Raw genomic sequence first — 27,048 nt, forward strand, 5'->3', positions numbered from 1 at the left:
AATTTAATACGTGGGCAGCGATTAACAGCGATTTTGCAGGTGTAAACTGAAGACTGGAATAACTGTTTTACCAATTGGTTTGAATGTACGCAAAAGCGTATTGATCTTGGTGGGACATATTTTGAAAAGCAATAAAGTACTTTAAGTTTATATATTTTTTGTCTTTATACCTATATGCAAAACTAAAACGACAACCCTCATAATATGGGACATCCTATGGATATGTAGGAGACTAGGATGTTAATAAAGTATTGACGCCAAAATAAGTGCCAAATAATTATCCATGGCTCAAAACATGACACATGGGGCGGCAGATATGTCAATTAAAGTGACAGTCACTCACACGTTAATCAGCTAGTTAATAAATATACAAGTGTTAGCGGATCTAGTAGGATATATCTAGATCCAGTGGATATAGCAGATCTGTCGAAGTCGTAGGAATTTATATAAACAGTCAATGGAAGACGGCTTCTACAGAAGAAACAAAATAGAAGATGACAGAATTGTTCCTATAAGCTAGAAATTTTAAACTGTGGTAATAACTCATGATCATGACAATTGGTAGAAAAGACAGTTGTTGATATAAGTTGTTTGCACTTGTTTGAGAACGATATCCTAATTGAAAATAGGAACTTTAAAAAAATTTAATTTAAATTACAAACAAATTATAGTAATTAAAAGTAAATTAAAAACAAAACAACGACTGTACATTGTATAAACAACACAAAAAAATATTTTTGTAAGTTTGGAATGTTTTAATTATAAACAGACCAAAAACAGTAAAGCACACATAATCTCGACAATAGGATCTGGAAAATAACCGCAAAATGAGCAATTAGGTAATTCCATTAGTAACAGTGGATTTCAATCATTCGATCAAATTGATTCTACTTACAGGATGTTTTAACGTCGATAGCTTGTTTGTAATTGTACAAATCCTACAGAAATAGTATAAAAATGTAGAAATGTATATATTTAACATATATTTATAAAGTAAAAAATGGGAAATCTCCAGGCCCTGACCAAATACCATCAGACTGGCTCAAATTTCTAGATGACGACAATGTCTCAGAACTAACAAACATTTATAACTACTTATACTGGAATAATGCCACAAATATGGTTGAAGTCTACATTTATCCCACTCCCAAAAAACCTAATACATCATCATGTTAAGGTTTTAGACTATTTAGTCTTATGAGTCAAACTGCTTCTCAAGATAATTCTTAGTAGAATTAAGCAGTAATGTGAAAAAAACAATGGGAAACAAACAATTCGGTTTCAGAGAAGGATTGGGAACAAGGGAAGCTTTGTTCTCAGTTCTAACATTACTTCGAAGATCATGGGAAATACACAAACAAATTTACGTCTGCTTTATAGATTTTGAAAAGTCGTTTGGTAGGGTCCAACATGATAGGCTGTTTGAGTATCTACAAATGATTGGAATAGATGATAGAGATCTAAGACTATTACATCTATATTGGATTTTGATCAAATGAAAGGCAGATATCGAGCACAATTTATTAATTAAATCTTGCCCAAGTACTTTCGCTTCCTAGAGCATATTCAGTGGTATTTCGTCAATTTTGGCCTATCCAACAATCATAGAATGTCATAAACATACAATTGTACATTACACTACACTCATCATCATCATCATAATTCAATCTTCGCTTATCCACTGCTGGACATAGATCTCCCCCATAATTTTCCATCTATTTCGATCTTGTGCCTCTTGCATCCAATTCCTTTGACAACGTTTTAGATCGTCAGTCCAACGTGTTGGTGGATGACCTCTGCTTCGGTAGGCATCATCTCTGGGTCTCCATTCCAGTATCCGCTTTGTCCATCTATTATCTGTCATTCGAGCCACGTGACCTGCCCAGTTCCATTTCAGTGTTGCTACTCTCTCTACTGCATCAGCCACTCCTGTTCTTTGTCGTAGCTGGCGATTTGGGATCTTGTCTCGTAGTGAAACGCCCAACATAGCACGTTCTATCGCCCTTTGACACACACGGATCTTTTGAACAACTGTTCTCCTTGTCATGGTCAACGTTTCCGCACCGTAAGTTAACACTGGCAAAACACACTGATTAAACGTTTTTCTTTTAAGGCATATTAGTATATCAAACGATTTGAAAATATGGTTCAGCTTGCCGAAGGCTGCCCAAGTCAGTCTTATACGACGGAGAAGCTCAACGGTTTGGTTATCTTTTCCTATGCGAATCTCATGACCTAGGTATTTATAGGCCATTACCTGGTCTATGGATCTTGTTCCTACGCATATATCTTCGCTGACTACAAGATTTGTCATCATCTGGGTTTTAGATATATTTATTTTCAATCCCCCTTCTAGCGAGGAAAGGTAGAGCTGATTTAAAAGTTCTTTGGCCTCATCTATCCTATCAGCTATTAGTACAATATCATCTGCAAACCTTAGATGGCTAAGCTTTTCTCCGCTTATGTTTATGCCCGTGTCGGTCAGTTTTGCCCTTTTACATATATATTCCAAAAGCGTAGTGAACAGTTTCGGCGATATGGTGTCCCCCTGGCGTACTCCACGTTGTACCGGGAATTTCTGGGTTTGATGATCACCCACTCTAACACTGGCTGTTGCGTTTTGGTATATGTGTTTAATTATATTTATATACCGATAGTCAATTCAGCATTTTGTCAAGGCTTCCAACATTTTTTGTTGATTTACGGTGTCGAATGCCTTTTCATAGTCGACAAATATTAAAGCTAGTAGTTTATTATATTCAGTGCATTCTTCTATAAGATTTTTTATTACCAGTAGGTGATCGTTTGTTCCATAGCCTTTTCTAAAACCCGCCTGTTCTATGGGCTGATAAAATTTATTTTCTAGTCGTTTCGTAATTATTTTTGTAAATAGTTTATAAATATGTGAAAGTAGACTTATGGGCCTGTAATTCCTGAGGTCGGTAGCATCCTCTTTTTTATGAAGTATGATAATTTCTGCGTTATACCACTGGGTTGGTGTTATTGCTTCCTGCAAACATCTAGTGAATAGTTTGGCAAGGACCTGCCATAATCTTTTTCCAGCCACTTTCAAGGCATCTGCCACTATTTCATCGCCTCCGGGGGACTTATTGTTTTTCATTTCTTGTACTGACCTTCGAACTTCATTAGGTGTTACGTCCGGTAAAATTTCAGATCCCTGATTGATTATCTTTGGTAATCATCCACTCTGGTTACATTGCTGTTCTTTGTATAGTTGTTTAAACTCTCTATCGTGTTCATAATTTGAACTCTATCCTCAATGATTTGCCCCTGTTCATTTCTTAATTTGTGGACGTTTTTTCTTCCAATGGGCATGCTCTGCCTGAGTCCTTTCAAGCTTTTGTTTTCTTCTATTACTCTAGTTATTTCCATCGTATTGTATGGTCTCAGATCTTTTCTGGGCACTACACTACACTATACAAGGACAAACAGTTTAATTTTTTTTAAAATAGGCGAAGCTACTATGGTTGGCATCAGGAGAGAGAATCATTCTCACATTTTACTGCGTAAGTGCTGAGTGTTTCCAGTATAGTTGAACAGATAAAATAAAAATAACCAAAAAGATATATCTAACCTTTACTAGGCAGTGGCGCACCCGGAGGGTTGGGTTAAACCCCTCCAGGGCACTATTTCGACACTGTTACTCACAAAATTTAAGGACTTAAAATAGAGGTAGCATAAAAAAATTTCGGTGCCCAACCAAACCCCCCCTCCCCACAGGAAAATTCTAGCCGCGTCACTGCCACTAGGAGAGGCAATTGAATCTTTATGAAACATAAAAAATATAATTGTATGAAATGTAATTTTTCCAAACATTTTTAATCATTTTCTAGTCATGCTTCTCGTTGATATAAAATGCCAACAATCAATAAACTCCTCAATAAACCATCACCAAAACGCATAAAAATAAACATGTTTCTCTTATAAATAACTTGTCAGTGTATAAATTTAACATCCTCAATATATGTCAACTCGAGTTACACCCTGATAATCTATTTCTAATATCACTTGGACTCAGTCCAATCACTCTTAATAAATGATTCGTGGTACTTTTATCTCATAAAATTGATATGACTGTCAGAACTGAAATAATTCATCCATACACTGAATGAAAATCTATATTCTGAGAAAATAATAATATAATTGAAAACTGGGATTTTCTCATTGTAAAAGAAGCAAAACTAATATTTTTAACAGCCAAGTAAAGTCATTTTATTATTGTCAATGTTTCAAGAAACCCAGTTCATTCAGGTCAAATAAAGAAATAGATTTATGACTCTGGAAGCGATACATTTACTTTACCAAACAATTTATAAGTATATTCCATAAACAATAGCAAAGGTAGCAATAGTGTCATCAAAAAAACAAAAGTAAGGTAAAGAAGCTAACAAAATGCAAAAAGCAAAATTAGAAAGAAAAATTCATGAAATAGCTTAGGCGGTAGTTTTAACTGTCACGCAAAAGGCCGAAAATCGATTTGCTGCCCGGCGAGAACATCTAGATATTGTTAAAAATATCTACAGGCTCCAGGTCGACTCAGGCCGAATGAAATGAGTACCTTGGGTAAAACCAGCTATGCGGTTGAAATGTAGCACTTTTCCTGTTACCTTCCTCGTATACCATAGGCCCAAGAGATAGCAGACTACCCTCTAGAATACCAAAGACTTGCTAGCGGTAGACTATTATTATATTAAATTCACGAAATAGAAGCACATACTCTTACAACGAACCAAACGGTTTATTACAAAATGTTATCTCTCCTCACCAGAAAGTTCAAACCTCAAACGAGTTCGAAATCTACAAACCCACATTGATAAATACTACAAACGTGAAACTACTGAAAAGGTTTATACAAAAACGGCGAGATTCCATTTGAGAATGTATTCAGTACTAACTATACGAAAGAGCCCACTTGATTTTGACTGTATATGTCTAACCGAAACTTGGATTATTCCTGATATATCTTTATTTCAAAGATATATCATATAAAAAAAAACCTCAAAGAAAGTGGACGTGGCTATCCCCAGACGGAAAAACTCGGAACGAAATAGATTACATACTGTGTAACAAAAAACAGATATCATATAGGACGTAACAGTAATAAATACGGCTTCAGTAAGTAGCGATAACCGAATGGTTAGAGCCAAATTAGAGAAAACATAATAAAAATAAAAAACAATTAGAAAAACTTGGAATATACATACAGATAAACTAAAATATAATACAGAGCAATATAAAAGCAGGTTAAAACCCGCGAAATTATTAAATCTAGATAAACTTAGCTTAAATGAAATCAATGAAGTCATAACAAAAGAACTATTAAATGCAATCTCAAAAGTGGCAACCGCTAACAGAAAACGAAAATCCAAAATAAGTGTAGAATCACAAAACATGCTGAAACAAAGAATAGGTCTTCTGAGACAAAACAAAAGAGACACTGCAGAATTTAAAGAACTTAATCGAGTAATAAGAAAACAGGTAAAAGAGGACATTAAAAAACATCAAGAAGACCGTATAGAACAAGTCATAGAGAAAAACCGAAGTCTCAAATGCACCAAACCGAAACTAGGAGAGAAAAACATAATAACCATTAAAAATGGACAAGGACAACTAGAAAAAAGTAATTCTGATATAGCAAACTCAATTGAAAAGTTCTACGATGATCTGTATCGTTCCAGAAACCAGAGCTGTAAAAGATACTTTTTAAAATTATCTAGATACTTTTAAGATACTTGAGGCAAAAAGTATCTTAAGATACTAAGTATCTAAGATACTTTTTTGTGAAAGTATCTAAAGATAAAAAATACCGGAAAAGTATTTAGAGTAAAAATATCTTAGATACTTTCAAGTATCTAACATACTCTTGAGTATCTAAGATACTTTTAAGTATCTAAGATACTTTTAAGTATGTAAGATACTTTTATGTATCAAAGATACTTAGATGCTTTTCTAGTATCTAAGATACTTAGATACTTCTGTAGTAACTAAGATACTTTTAGGGTATAATATAAAGGTACTCGGTACTTTACTACTCTACAGTAGATTGTCGATACTTTTGTTTTAAAAACATCATTTGAACCCTTTAAATTATCATACAATTTTAGTTTAAGCCAGCAGGTACTTTGAAATGGTATACTTTGGGCTTTGGGGTAGATAAGAAATAAAAGACGTTAAGTTATTACAAACTAATAACTATGTATTGAAAACAAAAATCCAACATTAAATTTTCAAAACAATATAAAATAAACATAAATTCGTGTGTTAAAAACAGCATAAGATGCATTATGCATTAAAAACAGAACATTCAACATAATTAAATTTTTAAACACAATAGGATAGGATTAAAAAAAATAGTAACATTTTGGTAGCTAATAACTAGTTAGTATAACCACTAGCTTTTAGTAAAACTAAATTTTCAAAAGTATGATCAGACAAGGCATGACGTCGGGGTGAATTAATAAAAGTTGCAAAAGAAAACATTCTTTCAACAGCTGCAGAAGAAGGTAATGGCGTATTGAACTTTTTAAATAATTGTTCTATAATATTATATTTTTTTAACATTTGTATGTTGGTTTCAGAATCGGCCAAATATTGTAATAGTTGCAGCTCAGCTTGTCGTTTATAATCTAAATCAGTATAGCCAGTGTTTTCGTTTTGCGTTTGAAGATCGGAGTATTCGGAGTTAATATCAAATTCAAAGAAGTCGTTTTGCATTTTGTTACTTTTCATTACAGTAGTAATGTTATTTGTACTTACATCAAATTGTTTTAATTGTTCCTCATTTTCCTTCATAATTTTTATAGCTTCTGTAATTACCAAATCCTTAATTTCACTAAGGTCATTTTCGATATTCCTGATTCCTCGAAATGCAGTAAGCCAACGTGTTTTAAATAAAGGATTAGTAACTGTAGCAATTATTGCAGATTGGTTAGTCAACTTAAGAAGTTTTTCAAATCTGGAGTTTAAAGATACTGTCAGAGCGTTCAAAATAGGTTCCACATATTTAAACTTATTAGGTAAGCTTTTCAATTTTAACAAACAAGCTTACGATTGATGGTGGAAGGAAACCGTAGTACATATTTTGTTCGCCTTGAAGAATGTCAAGTGCCAAAGCAAACGGTTTTAGTATTTGGCATAATTCTGTTAAATAATTTAGATCAGTATCTCTGAGCCGATCTTGTTTTGCAAAATTTAATTTTTCGTATAGAGATTCCAGTTTTTCTTTAGACTTAAGAATCTGGTTCAGAGCATCGAACATGGAATTCCAACGAGTCACACCCAACGAGATAAACGAATAATGCTGCGGGCCGGCGGGCGGGATGCAAAGAACAATACACATCGTCTCTCCCGCTACGGCCGGCGCGACAGGTCGAAGCTTGTCGGATCATGAAAAGTATCTATTTCTCAGTTCCTGAGTAAGTATCTAAGATACTTTTTTGTATCTAAGATACTTTTTTGTATCTAAGATACTTTTAGTATCTAAAGATACTTTTAAAGATAAAAGATACTAGATACTTTTAAGAAGTATCTAAAGTAAAAGTTACGAATACGAATGCTGCGGTGTTATGTCTTTTCTACCCTGTTGTATGGAGTAGAGGCTTGGACACTAAAACAGTTGACCACAAAAAACATCGAAGCTTTCGAGATGTGGTGCTATAGGCGCATTCTCAGAATATCATGGATGGACCGCGTCACTAACACGCAAGTACTCCAAACTTTAGACAAAAGATGCGAAATTCTAAATGAGATAAAAACTAGAAAGATGGAATACTTGGGGCACATTGTGAGAGGTGAAAAGTACGAACTTTTAAGAAATATCATGCAGGGAAAAATTAAGGGCAAAAGAAGTGTGGGAAGAAGAAAAATATCGTGGCTTCGTAATCTACGTGAATGGTTCGGGTGTAGTTCGATTGAACTTTTTAGGCGCGCTGCTAACAAAGTCGCAGTGGGCATGATGATTTCCAATCTCCGCTAGGAGTGGCACGAGAAGAAGAAAGTAAAAGTAACTTTTAAATGAACCAAAAAGTATCTTAAATAAAAGTATCTAAGATACTTTTAGTATCTTAGATACTTTTTTTTATCTTTTTACTAAATATACTTTCAGCTCTGCCAGAAACGATACCCCTAACTCCTCAAATCAGAACTCGAAAAGACAGATAACAAATGTCAACTCAGAAGTGATGCCCGAAATAAGCCACGAAGAAATAGAAAGAGCAATAAGAGAAATAAAAAGAAATAAAGCTCCTGGAAGTGATGGAATCCTAGCAGAAATGCTGAAGGAAGGAGGAGAAGAAGCCCTCGCATATTTAAAAATACTATTTAATAAATGTTTATTCGAAGACAACATACCCGAACAATGAAATACTGCTAAAACAATACTAATACACAAAAAGGGAGACAACACAGACCTGAACAATTATCGACCAAATTCACTTCTTTCACAACTTTATAAAATCTTTACAAAGATTATTACAAACAGGTTAACAATTAAATTTGACGGATATCAACCAGTAGAACAAGCCGGATTTAGAAAAGGGTACAGCACCTTGACCATCTATATACTTTGAAAATCCTAATAGAAAAGACTAACGAATACAATCTCCTATTATGTCTGGCTTTTATGATTATGAAAAAGCTGTTGATAGCGTAGAACTGTGGGCAATAGAAGAAGCATAAGTCAACAACCGGATCGACTCCAGGTACAGAATATTAATACATAATATTTACGAACAAGCTGAAATGATAGTGACGTAGTGAATCGAAACAAGACCAGTAAAAATCAACCGAGGCGTAAGACAAGGAGACACAATATCTCCAAAATTATTTACAGCTGCCCTAGAAGATATCGTTAAGTCAATAGACTGGGAAAATAAGGGAATCCCTATTAACGAAAGATACTTGAACCATCTTAGATACGTAGATGATGTAGTACTAATAGCGACACGTGGAATGCACTGAATACGATGATTGAGGAGCTACACACAGAACCCCTAAAAAAAAGACTGAAAATGAATTTCAGCAAAAACTAAACTAATGTCAAACAAAGATGACAAACCTATGATAAACATTCAAGGGACAGAGACATATCTGAGTCAAAATGTCAAGGTAAGCAAAGAAAATCAGACTACCGAAATAAGCAGACGTGTAAAAATGGAATGGGCAGCATTCGGAAAACTCACATACATACTTAAAAATAAAAATATACCTCAAAGACCGCGAATCTTTAATTGGGTGTTTTATCGCGTATCTAAGAATGTTACTATACAGATTTAGATATCTCAGCAATATCCTTAATTTGTCTGACTTAAAGATAAGTATACTATTCTTTGATACAGTCACATCTTAGATATGCCATTTTAGCATGGGGTGGAACATATGCCATTTTATCATGGAGTAGAACATATGCTTCTCATTTGAATAAACTCGAAATACTACAAAGGAGATTTTTGAAAATAATGCTCAGAAAATCTCGTTTATATTCATCAGAACCTCTTTATCAGCAAGCAGGTATTTTTAATATTATTATAGACAGTTATATTTTTTAAACATAATTTTGCTTAAATACAAAAATAAACATGTATTAATATCAATAATTGGAAAACATAATTTCACATACTGTATTCCTAGAATATTTAACTATTTACCCGAGATCTATAAAACCTACATGAGAAAAATCAACTCATTCAACAAGATTAACTCCATTTTTATAAAATTTCTTAACCCTGATCTGGTTAGGTGGTGCCATACACGACCCCACCTCTACCAAATATTGGTGATATCTCAAGGTTACGGTTATCTATCGCCAGACTCGAAGAAGTACTGCGGAGGATGAACACAACTGCGGATTTGGTCAACATCGTGAAGAGCCGTAAGCTGCAGTACTTGGGACATATAATGAGAAATCAAGGCAGATACGAGCTACTTCAATGCATATTGCAAGGTAAAATTGAAGGAAAAAGGGCCCCAAGACGAAGAAGAATATTCTGGCTTGCTAACCTGAGAGCATGGTATAGAAAGACCTCAACACAGCTATTTCGTATAGCAACCAACAAAGTCATCATAGCTAGGCTGATCGCCAACGTTCGGAACGGACAGGCACCCTAAGAAGAAGAAGACTCGTTTAGGAATGCCTCGTTCAAGCAGTTTTATGAGAGCTGTTGCGAGAAGAGAGTCTTGTGAATTATTATTTTACTTTTATTTCGTGTTAAATATTTGCTGGGGTATGTGAAGGCACCACATCACCGTAAGTGTAATTTTTTTATTTTGTAGATAATTATGTAATTACTGTTTTTTGTAGAAAAATGGCTAGTGAGTCACCAAAAAAAGTATCCTACAACGATCCCAACTTTGAGGAGATTGTTATGACGTGGTTTAGCGATTTAGATAGTGATACAGAAGAGGAAACTAATAATGTAGCAGAATTATACGACTCTAATTCCGACATAGAGCAAAGTGAAGGAATCAATGATGAGGATATAACGGTGATGGAACAGTCTTCTTCTGAGAGTAGTGAAGAAGAACAAGCTACTAATGAAAGAACAGCCTTTTATGGGAGGAAAAGATACAAATGGGCAAGTTAACCTGCTCAGAGAACTCATACAAAAACTCCTGCTGCCAATCTAGTCAGGCAACTTGCTAGTCTCAAAGGTAGTGCGAGGGCTTTAGAAAATTCAACACCACTAATTCTTTGGCAGTGTATCTTTACAGACGATGTTCTCTTTGAAATAATGAGAAGGACAAATGAAATACTGACACTAAAATACAAGGACCAACAAAAAACTGAATTAGTTGATGTTGACATGGTAGAACTAAAAGCGTTCTTTGGCATTTTGTTTTTTTTTTTTTCATCTATTTTTAAATCGAACCACGAAGATCTTGATAGTCTTTATACCACAGACGGAACTGGGAGGGATATTCTTCGGTGTACAATTGCACAAAAAAGGGTTCAAGTTTTGTTGGCATGTTTGAGATTCGACTGTGCTGATAGTCGAAAAGAAAGAGAGAAGACAGATAAGACAGCAGCAATATCATGGATTTTCAGTAGAATTGTTGAAAACTCTAAAAAAAGGGTTCAAGTTTTGTTGGCATGTTTGAGATTCGACTGTGCTGATAGTCGAAAAGAAAGAGAGAAGACAGATAAGACAGCAGCAATATCATGGATTTTCAGTAGAATTGTTGAAAACTCTAAAGAAAACTACTGCTTAAATGATTTAGCTTGTATTATATGATATAATATATCATTTCGTATATGACGAAATACTTATTGGCTTTCGAGGCAGATGTAGATTTAAAGTATATATGCCCAATAAGCCTAATAAATATGGCATTAAAATTATGGCCTTGTGTGACGCTCGTACATCATATCTATTCAACGCGTATATTTATTCGGGAAGAGGTAGTGATGGTCAAGAACTAACAATAGATGAAAAGCAATTATCAGTTCCAACTCAAGCTGTTTTGCAGTTATGTAAACCAATCTATGGTTCTAATCGAAATATAACTGCGGATAACTGGTTCAGCTCCATTCAAGTTGTTGATAAATTATTAGAGAAAAAGTTAACTTACGTTGGAACGCTAAAAAAGAATAAAAGGGAGATACCTATTGAATATCTGCCGTCAAAAAATAGAGCTGAAAACTCATCCTTATATGGATTTACATCTAATAAAACACTTTTGTCTTATGTTCCAAAAAAGAATAAGACAGTTATAATGATTTCTTCCATGCATAGAAACAAGGCTACTGATGCTGACACTGGGAAAGAAGAAATAATTTCCTTTTATAACTCCACTAAAGGTATGGTTGATAGTCTGGACCAAAAATGTGCTACTTTTTCGACAAGCAGACGAACTCGAAGGTGGCCGATGGCGATTTTTTTGCAGCTCCTGAACATTTCTTCAGTGAATTCATATGTTTTATATACATGCACAAAAAATAGTGAAAACAAATCTAGATTTCAGTTTATCAAAGATCTTGCATTTTCCTTTGTAAAACCTCAACTTTTTAGAACAATCGAGAACACACGGGTGTCACGAGAACTCCGAATTTCCATAAGAAAAATCTTGCAAATCATGTTGCCCATTGCTATGGATGAAAACATTTTAAACAAAATAAAACGCTGTGGAAAGTGTCCCAGGTCCAAAGACAAGAAAACTATATTCTCTTGTAAATTTTGTAATACGCCAATATGTGCGGAATGTACAGAAAAAATATGCAATGATTGTTGTGAACAATAAATTTGGTCCAATAAATCAAGTGTCATTTCTTAATAAATATTATTTTTTAGAATTGTTTTTTAGAAACAAATTTGTTTTAGTTACTAATAAAGTATATGTCTGTCAAAATAAAGGGTTTTATTCAGAATGTGTTAAATAATCATGTAATAATCAAGTTAGCTCTTTAAAATGTAATATTTTTGTATTTGCAGTTGAAAGTAATATGTAAATATACAATATGTAATCAATTATTCAATTTATAAAAAAATAATATTTTAATAATAATATAATATTAATAATATTTTGTAATAATATTTTATATCATCAACTTGATGGTAATGTAGAACAAATATTTGAATAGTGTAAATGAGTGTAATCCCTGAGCACAACCTCTGGCTCATCAGGGAATTTCTGATTAAGTATATAAAAGTACATATTATACGTAATATACACATAAGTATATAAAAGTACAAATTTTCAAATTTCAAATCCTATTATTTTCAGAGTAAAGTCTAATGGGAGATTAACAAGAAACACCCTATATAAATAAGTTATTAGAGTCTAAAAATAAAATGCCTAAAGATTTCCAACTTAGTTAAGTCATCATACAAAAAAATTGCTCAAGGATCTTATTGCTATGCTGATAAAAATAGTTAAAAAACGATTTTACACAAAGTAAAAAATTATTCCACTTACCACTTCCATCTTTTTTAAGTCCTTTTGAAGCACTATTCGTAACGGGCGGTTTACTCGTTCGCATACTAAATCTACCACTATCTGTCCTGGCGAAACTTTGTGGCCTAGCAGGCATAGATTTGTTAGTCGCATTTTGAACTTTTGGCACAATTTTCACATCCTTAGGAGTCACTGGCGCGGGGGGTTTTTTGGTTATATTTAATAAATATCGGCTCTGTACTTCGTTAGTTTTCATTGGTTTTCTATCAACAGAAATTGCACGTTCGTGTTTTAACTCAGGCTGGAAGATTTTTCGCCTCATTTCTGGAGTGTTGGGACATTTAAGAGGGCTAGGTTCGTTGTCTGCTCGTGCTCTTCTTAAACTAAAGGCTCTATTGCATCTGGTATTTGTTATACTAGATAAGTCTTTACGTTTCTGATTATTTTTTTCAAAGTCTTCCTCACTACTTGATTCTGTATCACCAAATTGACTCCTGTCGATCTTTTGATGTTCTGTACTCCCCCTTCTGTTTAAAATATAATTTGGTTTTATGCATGCTGTAGATGAACTCCTTTGTATAGTAGTGTTTCTACTGACATTTGGGGAATTACGGATATTAGATTCTTTCTGAACTATGTTAACATTGGTATTTTTGGATGAAAGAATTTGATTTTTGGTAGAAAAACTGCTAGATCTTCTTATTGGTGAATTATTTGGGGAATTTTGTATTTTGTGCATCACTTTATTCTGTGAATATTGATTTAATAAGTTTGAATAAGTTTGATCAATACCAAGTAGATTCTTGTTCTGGAAGTGTTCTAATTTGTTCGAATTATTCAAAGTTCTGTCATCTAAAGAATTGTGTCTGGTATGTGAAGCTTTTTGTTTCAATAAATGTGCAGTATTATTTAATTGAACACGAACATCATAATCACTATCAGGATCACTATCTAATGACAATCTCTGTTGCAAAGAATTGATATAGTTTTGAGTAGGTTTTAAAATTGAATCAGTGTCCAGAGAACTGTCAGAAAATTCTATATTTAATGAACTTACACTGTTACGGCTGCGTGGACGAGACACCATGTGTGTTGGTGAAGGTATCTTGGATGATGCGACTTTGGCTGAATATCCTCCCACAGTAGGTGGTAAATTATTAACACTTTTAGGAGTGACAACAATATTTGCACTTAAAACACCACTAGAATCAACAGAACTTTGTACATCTATACTTTGCACATTAACTATAGTGGCTGTTAATTTAGGAACAACTTTCTTGTTTTCTTTTTTAGCTGGAGGCTCTGTGAACACATCGGAATAATTTTTATCATCTATGTAGGCTTGAACTTGAACTTCAGACTTTGTAAGACTTGATAGTTTATCTGGTTTCTTCTCCACTTTTGGTTTAAACGCTCCACTTGAAGTTACAGATATCACTGAGCCCTGATCATAACTTTGTTTTAATCCATCTCTTTTGGCATTTGGACTAGGAAACATAATTTTTGTAAAAGTATTATTTAAATCACAGTCACTATTATTAAGGGGTTCTTCAATGTGCTGCACATCCGTAATAGATATGTTCTGTGTGGGAGACATTATAGGAGACAATATACTATGAGCTTGTGTAGGAGTGGCTGCAGGCATTTTTTTCACAGTAGGTGACTTTGGTGATTTGGGAATATTGTTTGAGTTTATGTTCATACTGTGCATACCTCTCATAATTTCATTTTCTTTAAAATTCCTTTGATTTATTAAAGCAGCATTTTGCAAAACATTATCTCTCATAGTAGCTAAACTTCTCACATACTCCTCAGTTTTCTTTTGGACTGAAATTTGTTCTATTTTAAATTCTCTATCAATACTCATTCTTGCCTTTTGTTCCTCTGAGTAATTGTCAGCATCTAGTGTATAAGTTCCAGCATCACTAGCAGTATCAGACTTATCAAAATCATATTCAGAATTATCAACGAATATTTCTTGTTCACTATTTTCACCAATATAAAGCTTTTCACATTCAGGACTTAAAAACTGAATTTTCTTACCAGAGTTAGAGCTTTCTTGACTACTAGTTTGTTCTTTGGGACTAAAAGGGCTAATGAGGTCTAATTCTGGACTAGAAACATCTTTCAGTTCGATTTCTGGGCTCAAAATGGATGAAAGTGCAGCAGTTGGAAAAGACTGAGTCATCCTGTCAGCCGCAGCATTTGGAACTGCATGATTTAATCTGTCTGTAGTAACATTTTTTAATAAAAGAGTTAAATCACTGCGTTTAGCACTTGTACTACCAATGCGAGCATTAGCACTTTTAACCCTATCTGGTTTTTCATCTGAAGAAAAATACCCTTCAGATTGAAAACTAAACTTTCTGGGAAGATTTCCTGTTAGTGGATGTTGCTTCGGATGCGTGACTGTAGGGGAGTCTTCCAGTTTGGACAGTGATTGTCCCCTCTTGTGCCGTTTTTGAAACTTTTCTGCTAAAGCTTTCTGCCTTTGAGTATCAACACTTTTGGTGTTTCCAAAATCTATTGTAAAAGCTAGTGGTTTGGGAGAATCTGGGACTTTTGCAGGGGAATGTTCACTATCTTCATCCATGGTTCACAATAAAAAAAATTAAATACGCCAATCCAAAATAACAAATAAACAAATACTTTGTGCCAAATATCAATAAAACATTACTTGTATTTTCTTGTGCACACTGTCACGTACCGTTAATCACACATTCCGCGTACAAAAATAACATATTTTTCACCAGAACTTTGCGCTACTAAAAAACTACTTTTTGTGACATTTAACTACATTTTTTATTACTAAGAGGTGCGAAATGAGCAGCAGCACGGCTGAGTAGCTAGCGAAAACTGACGGATATAAAGTTTGGCATTTTAAACGTCACATACATGAACATTTGAAGGACGGTTATGACTAATACTCCGTGCATCGGACTGTTATCTGTTACTGTACGATAAACATTGTTATTGTACAGTAGAAATAATAGGGAGTATTTTTTGTTTTCTGTATTTTATCGGAAATCACTTATAAATATTGCAATAGCTACCGGTCAATGGAAGTGATACATTTTATTAATCTCATGAGAATCGTAAAAAATGGCAAACATCGCTCAACGTTTATTTATTTAACAGCATTATAGAAGCTGACTTCATTTACGGCAAAAAAACTGCGTACGAAAGCTGCACTCTTCACCTTTGAAATGCATTTTAATTTTTGTCGATAGCACACTCTGACCAAAAGGTATCAGTAGATTAACAAAGTTTGTGTCACTATAGAGATGGGGTAACCAATGTATTAGAGAGAGAAGTACCTTTGAGGTAAGTAAGAGTGAGAAAGATATATATTAAGGGTAGGGGAGAGTGGGGCTCCTTCAGACATAAAAATTTGAACTGTCATATCACTCTGAATACCTCACCAAATAAAGAAAGAAAATATTCATAAAATACATTGTTCACCAAACTTTCACTGTATATATGCTTTTAATACTTGTAAATACTATACTTGTAAAAAAAATCAAAACCACCTTTTCAAAAACGTCTGAAAGTGCCCCACTGTCTGAAGGGCATCTTCAGACGGGGAATGGGGCAGCTTCAGACACAATTGGAAAAATGACAACCTCATATAAATGTTTTAGAAATTATTTATTACAATTTCTAAAACTATATTATGATACTTAATCAAACCCCTAATGCATATTGAAGTTTTCCAATGAAACTGAAAAAGACAATAATGGTTTCTGTCGCTTTGTACCCTGCTCAGAAGGATTTGGCAAAAGGGCTATAATTTCTGATAAAGAAGCAGTAGTGATATCTGGTACGATGGGGTACAAAAAGTATAATTTACTTTAGATGACATTCTCAAAAATGAAATTTCAGCATCCCCATCATCACATTTATCAATTATTCTCCCAACATAGTACACATCTTTTTGTTTTACAGTCCCAAACTTAAACAGCACAAAATCTTCAATTTTCAATACACTCCTGTCAAAATTTTGCTGTGGTTCTTCTAATACTTTATCATCAGAGTCTTTGCCATTTTCATCATCAGTTGTCTTCTCATTTTCAAAAAGTAGTTTTCTTTTCGTAGATTTAGTACGTTCAGCATTAGAGTTGGTCATTTTCTTTGTTTTTTTATTGGTCTGTTTTTCTGCCAGAAGAAGCTTTTCTGGGGTGTCAGTTATTATTGTGCTTTTCCCCTTTTCTCTTGGTTTCTTGGAGCTAGTAATGAGTTTCGATTTTGGATATCCTCGTATCTCCTCAGGACTTAAATAACAGCCAGGCTGTTGGGAGGGCAAAGGCGTAGAGTTTTGGCAGCTTGATGTTGATGGAGTGTCTATTGGTTGCTGAAAGTTTTCCCTTGAAATTTGGGGAGATGAGGGTGGTTTTTCAGATTCTAAAGTTGGTAGACTTACAGCTAGTTGGCATGTTAGAGGTTCATCAGGAAAAGTTTCGTCTGGAGGATTAGGTCTCTCACTGACCAAACTGGGAGCAAACATATCGTCGGTGAAAATGTGCCTGTCAACTGGAAATATTCTTCTTTGAAAGCTTTGATGTAATTAGGCCTTATTTTTACGTTTGAAAGGTTTATTGTTGTGCTTACACAGTACAAAAACTAGGGCTCTTTTAGGAAGGCTCATCCTGCACTTACACTTCCATCTGCACTAGATAAATAATAACATAATTACTAATCGTTTCTAAATACGTTGACAAACTACACAGTAGTCTGAGTAAAAAACTTTTTTTCTCTCTTTCTCTCTCAATCTCTTTGTAGATTTTAAACAAGCCTATGATTCAATAGATAGAACAAGTCTACCTAATATACTGGAAGAATTTGGCATACCATCAAAATTAATACGACTAGTGCAAATGACAATGACAGAAACAGAAGCACAGGTATGTATTCAGGGACAGATCACTGATGCGTTTATGATAACGCAAGGACTGAAACAAGGCGACGGAGTAGCTACAACACTCTTTAATCTTGTTCTTGAATATGTAATTAGACGGTTGACGGTGAGTGGAAATAACATACTTACAAACAAGTCTACCCAATTAGCAGCATACGCAGATGATATAAACATAATGAGCAGAACAGTGAATGCAGCGGAAGAAACCTACGTTGAGTTGAAACAGAGTGCAGAAGCAGTAGGACTAGCAATAAATACAAATAAAACAAAACTACTCATACAAACCAGATCAAATAGACCGGCGCAACAACACTTTATGAACGATATAGAACATGTAAATAGATTCGCATACCTAGGAATGGAATGGAATGGAATCTGGTCGCAAGCAATGAAGAAGAACTGGAAATTAATAGATGGTTTATGCTGGCAAATAAAGCCTATTTCGCGATGGGCCACATATTCAAATCTCGAGACGTACACCGGAAAACAAAACTCCGGGTCTATAAAACAATAATCAGGCCCATAGTAAGTTATGGTTGTGAAACATGGGTGGTGACACAGAAATCTGCCAATGCATTAGATGTGTTTAAAAGAAAAATATTACGTAGGATACTGGGCCCAATAAGTGAAAACAACAACTGGCGAATTAGGTATAATAGAGAAATATACGAGCAATATAGCGAACCAACTCTAGCACCATACACTAAACTGCAGAGATTACGGTGGGCAGGGCACGTGGTTCGCATGCATGAGAATAGAATCCCCAGAAAATTACTAAATGCAAGAATGCGGGGAAAAAGACCTGTTGGAAGACCTAAAAAGAGATGGGAAGACGAAGTCGATGAGGATGCCAGGAACTGCCTGGAAACGCGTTCATGGAAAAGAACAGCGGTAAATCGAGATGATTGGAGAAGCTTGTTGAAGAAGGCCAAGGCCCGATTTGGGCTGTAGTACCATTGGATGGAGTACAGTGGAAATAAGTTGTTTTGCATGTAAAGGTGGTTTTTAATATGCTGTTACCATTGGAAATAATTTTTTGTGCATCAATCAGATAGAATAAACCAATTTATCTACAACAGAACAATGCATTGGCACATCTAACTCAATTTTGATTTTTGTATGGCTTAAGGCTCTTTGCATGTTACCTCCTCATTTAGTTCGATATGTACTTTTTATAAATAGCTGGAATAATGTTATAATTGAATTATTATTTCGTAGTTGGATATTTTTATTTAAACAAAATGTGGACTGAGTTGGTTCTTCCCGGGAACAAATAAAAAAATTTTATTTTTATTTATTTTTTTTTTTGTAAGGCATTTCTACATCACATTAAAAGAACAAACCAGCTACAAACTACTGACTAAAGTTGGCTCATTGGCAGAAAGAAGTTGTCTGTAGTACTCTTTAGATAGTTCTTCTACACAGAATTTCATTACAACTTTTAGATCAGCACACTTTTCTTTGGGCTAAGGTATAAGTGTTTGGTAGAGTTGATTGGGTTCTTGAAGATGGGCTACCTTTCATTTCCCCTTCTGATTCCCGTTGATCTTTCATTAGGGACGTCGTGAAAGATCCTTTATATGTTTCCATGTTTGTATTTTGTTTCAAAAAACATTAACTGTTTTAGTTGCCGATTAGGCAAAGAAAATTTCTTTTTGTAGAACTTGGAGGACAAAAATGTACCCTACTCTTTAAACATAATTTGTTCACATGATACAACAACAAACGGATGTGGCTTGATTCACGCGGCTTCTATCACCTCCCTCCAGCAATCTGGGGTTTCAGCCTTTGCATTTTTGGGGATCAATTCACCCCCAACTAACTTCCAATCACAACCTAATCCGCTTGTACTGGGAGACTTTAACGGTCACAGTTTACTTTGGGGCTATGCAGATTCGGACGCAAATGGAGACGCAGTAAAAGCGTGGGCCGAAACGAGTGGCCTCACGTTAATCCATGATCCTAAACTTCCACCATCTTTTCAGAGCAAAGTTTGGAAAAGAGGATATAACCCGGATATCTGTTTTTCAAGTAATAACCTTAAAGACCGATCTAACAAAGTAGTATATGGCCCCATACCAAAAACTCAGCATAGACCAATTTTTATAAATATCTTTCCAATTTTCAGACCACAAGCTATTCCATTCAGACGGAGTTTTAACTTAAAAAATGCAAACTGGCAAAAGTATGCAGACATGCTAGATTCTGATCTGCTACGTCTTGAACCAAAAGTAGAGCTACGAAAAGTTTGTAGAGGTACTCAAAAATGTATCTAGAAAAGCTATCCCCAGAGAATGTAGACAACAATATGTTACCGGGATGTCCAGCGAGTCCAAAGAACTAATGAGAACATACGAATCCACTGACTCTTTTAGCCAAGAAACGATTGACTGCGGAGTAGTACTACTCCAACAGCTAAGTAAAGCCAGACAGGAAAAGTGGATTGAGACTCTGGAAAAAATGGGCATGACACATAGTAGCAAAATAGCATGGAACCTTGTAAAAAAACTTAGCGGTGATCAAAAAGAACATAATCCACCTTGCAATGTTACAGCAAACCAAGTCGCTGGTCAACTCCTTATGAATGGAAGAACTACAAACCGATATAAGGACCCAAACACTAGATGGCCAAGGAGCAAAAAACTGGATCTTGCAACTTTATAACACGTGCTGCAAAGCCTGTGAAATTCCAAAATCATGAGGGAAATCTAAAGTAATAGCCTTGTTAAAACCAGGAAAGAACCCTGAAAATCCCAGTAGCTACAGACCTATTTCGCTATTGTGTCACTTTTTCAAACTCATATTTTATTATTTATTTATTTATTTTATTATTATTTTTCAGACTCATACTCGCCAGAATAGAAAAAAATGTCGACAAGCACCTCATCCCACAACAAGGAGGATTCAGACCCGGCAAATCTTGCACCGGTCTTCGCACTAACAGAACACATTAAAGAGGGTTTGACGAAAAATGTATAACAGGGGCTGCTTTCGTAGATTTGACAGCAGCCTATGATACAGTAAAGAACAAAACATTGCTCCGCAAATTATACGACACTCTCAATGACCACTATCTGGATAAGGTAGTATATTCCTTACTGCAAAACAGACGTTTTTTCGTTATGCTGGAGGGTAAAGTAAGTAGGTGGAGAGTTAAAAAAATGGCCTCCCACAGGGAAGTGTTTTAGCACCAATGCTGTTCAATATACACACAAACGACCAACCTACGCCGACCGAAACCAAGCACTGAGACCCAATCCCTCTAAAACTTAAGATTGCGCTTTCCACCTTCGCGCAAAGGAAGTCAAGCGAAAACTCAGCGAAAATTCCACATTGCGTGGAATGGTAATAGATTAGAACACACAAACCAACCTATATATCTTGGAATAACTCTGGATCGGTCCCTCACCTAAAGACAACATTGAATAAAATCGTGAGGGAAAGTAACAACTAGGAACAGCATAGCTAACGGGAAGTAAATGGGGTGCACGTCCTGGCGTTTTAAGAACAACATCACAGGCACTGTGTTTCTCAATTGCTGAATATGCGTGCCCCGTTTGGGGCAGATCTGCCCACACCAAACAAGTTGATACTGCGCTAAATGAGACATGCAGGATAGTAAAGGGGTGCATGAAACCAACGTGGGTAACCGAAGGAGATGTTAAACTCTGACACAAATATTTGCCTGAATGTTTTATAACACATCCCAATATGGGGATGTTTAGTCAAAAATAATTCAAGAAGCTTTTTAACATTCATATTTTCCGGAGGTTAACTCTATTAGAGGCCTTCAAACTGTAATGCGCTTTACATCCCTTTAATGAGCCAAAAAACTGCAATAAAAATTCACGAGTTTGTTGATCTACCTTATAAGGTCTATTGGTATGCTTTCCCCTTCTATCGAGCGGCACCTTGCCAGTTGTTCTTAGATGTTTTTATTGTATGTAATAAGAAGGCTTTAATACCAAACAGTGATTGAAACGCTTTAAAATATACTGCTGCCTCTACTGCACAGCCATTTCTAATAACTCTGACTTTGTAGCTGTAGGAGCTTTCATTCAATCTAGGATCTTCGTTTTTTCTTAGCCTTCGTTGAAACATAAGTCGTAATGAGATAAGTCCAAATAAGTAGGTAGTAGGTAACTATTTTGGGCATCATTACTATTGTCATGGCCAATGTTATTAAATTGTCTTAATTAATCACTTTGTTCGGCAATAGAAATATTCTGAAAGCACTTATACCGCTTGCATGACAGTCTTCTCCGGTTTCACAGGTCGAGGCTTGTAGCTTCTTAGTAACATCTCTTAGACGGCCATGTGTTTTATTTTCGTTTTGATTTTTCTTGATTAACGCATGTATTTTCGTCATTGTCAGACAAACACAAAAACTTTCAACAAAGACAACTGAAGAATACTGAATACTTCTTAACAACTTAACGAACAAGCTTGAATAAACCTGTCGGAACAACAACTAATAAACACAGCTGCGATGACCTGCGCGAGTAATACCGAATTTTATGGGCTCTGTAGGTTATTCCCATGTTTCATGTTGATTTTCCCCATGCGATAAATATTTAAAACCTTGAGGACTACGTTAATTGTTCCTCTTGACTATTTGTCAAATAAAATACACGGCAAACAGAAAGTGTGGAAAGGTAAACCGTATTTTTTTCATTTTCGGACTATGTTGGTTTTTCCCCTGTACTCTTCATATATTAACGTCAAAAGAATCTACATGGCTGGTTATTGGAGCTCTGATATTATCCGCTAGTCGGCGTCAGTAATTTTATCATTTTTAATTCAAATTAATTTACAAATTATTTTTGTAGTTCAACTATTATCCAAATTAATATAATTATCAAATTTCGATCGTAATGTATGAGGGGTCTTTGGAAAGGAGAAAAGCCGAGAGGTACAATCATGTAGAAAAATTAAACGTAGTGATGGACCATAAAGGCCTTAGGTAAGTACTATAGTACTGCCCAAACGACTTAACGCAGAGGGATGAGCGAGATGTTATTTGATATGGTTTAATACATATAATTGAATGGTATAGAAAAATTTAACATAACATCATGCCATAAAGGCATTAGATATGTATCTTCGCGCCTCTTGGTCCGATCGTAATGTATGGGTCGTTAAAAAGTAGAAAAGGCTTCTTCTTCTTCCTTTTTGTATGTAGGCTTTAAAGCCTGTTTCTTCTTCAATATTAGGCTCCTAAATTGTTTCAAATTATCGCACCATCTTTTTCTTGGTCTGCCAATAATTCTTCGTCCAATTGGTGACTTATCTCGTGCTATTCGTACTATCCTACCCTCTGCCATTCTACTAATGTGTTCGTTCCACTCCTGTTTCCGTTTTGTCACCCATTCATTTATGTCTTCTATATTGCATGCTCTTCTTATGTTTTCGCTTCTCTCCCTATCCAACAGACTTTTCCCTGATATTCGTCGAAGTATTTTCATCTCTGTTGTTTCTAGTAGTCGTCTCGTTTTAGATGTGTCAGGTTTTGTCTCCGCCGTGTATGTTAATATAGGTCTAATTGCTGCTTTATAGATTCTTGTTTTTGTGTCTTGTCTTAGGTGTTTGTTCTTCCAGAATGTGTCATTAAGAGATCCCGCCGCTTTAATTGCTTTCAAGCTTTATTGTCGTACTTCTTTTTCAACATCTCCGTAACTAGTTATGTCTATTCCCAAATATCTAAACCTTGCTTCCCGCTTTATTATTTTCCCCTCAATTTCGATTTTACATCGTAGTGGGTATTTAGATGTTGTCATACATTTGGTTTTTTCTGCTGATATTATCATATTGTATTTCTTGGCTGTTGTATTGAAGATGTGTGTTAATCTTTGGAGCTCGTCTTCTGTCTCGGAGATTAATGCGGCGTCGTCTGCATAACATAATATTTGGGTTTCTTTGTTCCCTATTATTTCGTCCATTATTAGGGGAGAGGGGGGCAAGTTGTTACACGGGCAAGTTGTTACACAATTATTTTAAAACGCAGCAAGTATCATGAGTTGCCGATATTTTATGGAAAGTTGGGTCAACCGACCCGTCATCTGTGAACGGATATTGATACTCAAGTCAGACATCCATCATAGTGTTATTGCTTAGAATGTGGTTTCGGGTCTAAAACTGTACCGTTGTCAGGTGGCTTTTGTTTTTATTTGTGAGAAATTGGTAAGTAGTATAAATATGTGTATTATATAGTTTTGAAGCGTATATATTTCTCGTTATTGGCATGCTATTGTTAGTAATTGATTCTCAATATTTACCAAAAAACGTTGACTTAACCTCATTTCGTACACGTGGGGCCAGTTGATACAATAATCTGGGGCCAGGTTGTTACTGTAACAACTTGCCCCGAACACGTTAATGTAAGAATATATCGAAATACCTACAATGGTTACAATATGGTTACCATAATTTATGATTTCACTAAAAATCCAATATTATGATCAGACATATTTTGTAGATAGTAATTTGTTTGTAATGAATAGCATACCTACCTACATTTATTTTCGCAAAGCATGTTAGAAACACAGATTAGGTTTTATTAAATTTTTCTATCATGAAATTGTTTTGGTTGTTTTCAGATAGCTTAACATGGTGCGAACGTATACCAAGAAAACCACAAGGGGTATTATTCCAACCGAACAATTTGAAAGGGCGGCGCAATCGGTTTTACAAGAACACTTGTCAATTAGGGATGCTGCTACTCGCTATGGAGTTAATTTTATGACATTGCACCGCTATATGAAAAGAAAATCAAACTTAGGTGCTGAAAACAGTAACAAGAACTTAGTCGGCTACGCTACGGCCAGAAAAATATTTAACAATGCTGAAGAAGAGGAACTTGCCGAATATACTGAGCATTCTGCTAAAATTTATTACGGTCTTACAACTTCTGATTTGCGGAAATTTGCATTTCAATATGCAACAGCCAACCAAATATCTGTTCCGGAAAATTGGAAGGTTAATGAAATAGCTTCCAGAGACTGGCTATATGGATTTTTGAAGAGGCATCGAACTTTATCAGTCCGGACACCTGAAGCTACTAGTATGGGTCGAGCTAACGCGTTTAATCGTCATAATGTGTCACAGTTTTTTAACAATCTCGGCGAAGTTTATGATAAATATAAATTTGAGCTCCAAGAAGTGTACAATATGGACGAAACTGGACTTACAACTGTCCAAAGGCCTACAAAAATCATTGCAAAAAGGGGAACTAAGCAGGTAGGTGCTATCACATCTGGAGAAAGAGGTCAACTTGTTACCTTGGCATTAGCTGTCAACGCAACTGGAAATTTTGTACCTCCATTTTTAATATTTCCGAGAAAGAAATTCAAAGATGTTATGGTAGCCAATGGACCTCCTGGTTGTGTAGGTGCGTCTCATTCCTCTGGATGGATGACATGTGATAACTTTTTGTTGTTTATGAAACATTTCGTCCAGTTTGTACGATGTAGCAAAGAGAAACCCGTTTTGATGGTATTAGATAATCACGAGTCTCATTTGTCTATTCCGGTGTTGAATTTTTGCAAAGAAAATGGAGTGGTTCTTTTAAGTTTCCCGCCACATACATCACACAAGTTGCAGCCACTTGATAGGACGGTATTTGGCCCACTTAAAAGATATTTTAATAGTGCTGCAGATGCATGGTTAAGATCTAATCCCGGTAAAGTAATGAACATTTACGATATACCTATCGTTCTTAAAGATTCATTTCCTCTTGCTGTTACACCTCTCAATATACAAAAAGGATTTAGTGTGACAGGAATTTGGCCATACAACAGAGAAATTTTTCAAGATGATGAATTCTTGCCTGCAGAGGTAACAAATAGGCCAATAACAGAAAATATAAACGCAACAGTAGTCATAGATCCGGCACCTATTGGCACCGAAACACATAGAACTCCTTCCCAACAGCAACCTTCTACAAGCACAGATTTTAACTTGGCGATAAATGAACCTGTCGATTCACCTACTCATATAACGCCCCAGGAGTTGAAGCCTTATCCAAAAGCAATGCCAAGGAAATCCAAAGGGGGTCGGAAGAAAAGAACTTCCGCTGTTTTGACTGATACTCCCATTAAATCAACTTTGGAGTGGGGGCAACCAAAAGAAACATATCAGGTGAATCAAGAAACAAGGTAAAAACTACTGTTAAAAAATGTAAGAAACGGACCGTCATTACCAAAAACACCTTCAAAAAATCAGATTCTGAAAGCTCGGAAGAGGATGAGGAATCGACGTGTCTGGTATGTTTAGCTCCATTTTCGAAGTCCAAAAACGAAGAATGGATTCGGTGCATTGTGTGTCAAAAGTGGGCACATATTGCTTATGGAAAAGACGATGATTTTTATATTTGTATTCACTGCTCGTCCGATAGTGACTAGTTTAACATTCTTGTAAACAGGTTTGTTCAGATTTTCATTTTTTATTTTATTTCATTTTGTGTTATGTTTATAATATTTTTTGTAGCTAAGCAAGGGTTCTTTCTGTGACCACTAAATAATGTTATGGGAAGTTTTTAGAATTTTTTTTTTCTATTGTAACATCTTACCCCATGGACTGTAACAATTTGCCTCATAGTGGGGTATGTTGTTACAATTTACAAGTTGAGTTAAATTGATAATAACAAAATGTTAAATATGATTTTTTAAATAAATTAAAATTAACATTATTTGTGTAAATGTATCAACTACCTTAATCCGATTTTAGTTTTCATATAAAAGATCTACTATTGCCCAAATAAATAATAGAATCAATTATGTAACAACTTGCCCCCCTCTCCCCTATATTAAAGAGAAGTGGGCTTAACGAGTCACTCTGTCTGACTCCGCTCCGCGAGTTTTCCATTTATCTTTGCCTGTATTCGATTATAAAAGTAATGTTTTCGATGGTTTGGATAATATTGTTTGGTATGTTTTTTATATATAGTAGGTGTAAGACGTCTTCGACTTGGATGCGATCGAAAGCCTTTGTCAGGTCTATAAAACATAGATATGCTGGTTTATTGTACTCGACATTGTAACAAGGCTCAAAGAGCAGATATAAAGTAGAGAAAGGTGAGAGGTACAATTAATATTTAGGAGAGGAGTGAAAAAAACAAAGATTCTGGTTTAAGAATAATATTTTTAATAAATAAGTACAGACTTATAAAATAATAATAATATAAAATCTTATTTTTAATATAAATGAAACAGTTCTATATACAAAAT

General features: G+C 35.1%; 1 protein-coding gene across 2 annotated transcripts in view; it reads right to left on the reverse strand.

Annotated features, from left to right (window-relative positions):
* LOC140449698 (uncharacterized) overlaps positions 1-15,764 on the reverse strand; it is a 174,920-nt gene extending 159,156 nt beyond the window's left edge. For both annotated transcript variants that reach the window (XM_072542995.1, XM_072542996.1), the window contains exon 1: positions 12,931-15,764. In XM_072542995.1, coding sequence (XP_072399096.1) covers positions 12,931-15,502 — 2,572 coding nt within the window. In that variant the 5' untranslated portion in view covers positions 15,503-15,764. The remainder of the gene's footprint in view (positions 1-12,930) is intronic.
* Positions 15,765-27,048: the final 11,284 nt, after the last annotated feature.

This window comes from Diabrotica undecimpunctata, chromosome 9, assembly GCF_040954645.1.
Source record: "Diabrotica undecimpunctata isolate CICGRU chromosome 9, icDiaUnde3, whole genome shotgun sequence".
Lineage (NCBI taxonomy): Eukaryota > Metazoa > Arthropoda > Insecta > Coleoptera > Chrysomelidae > Diabrotica > Diabrotica undecimpunctata.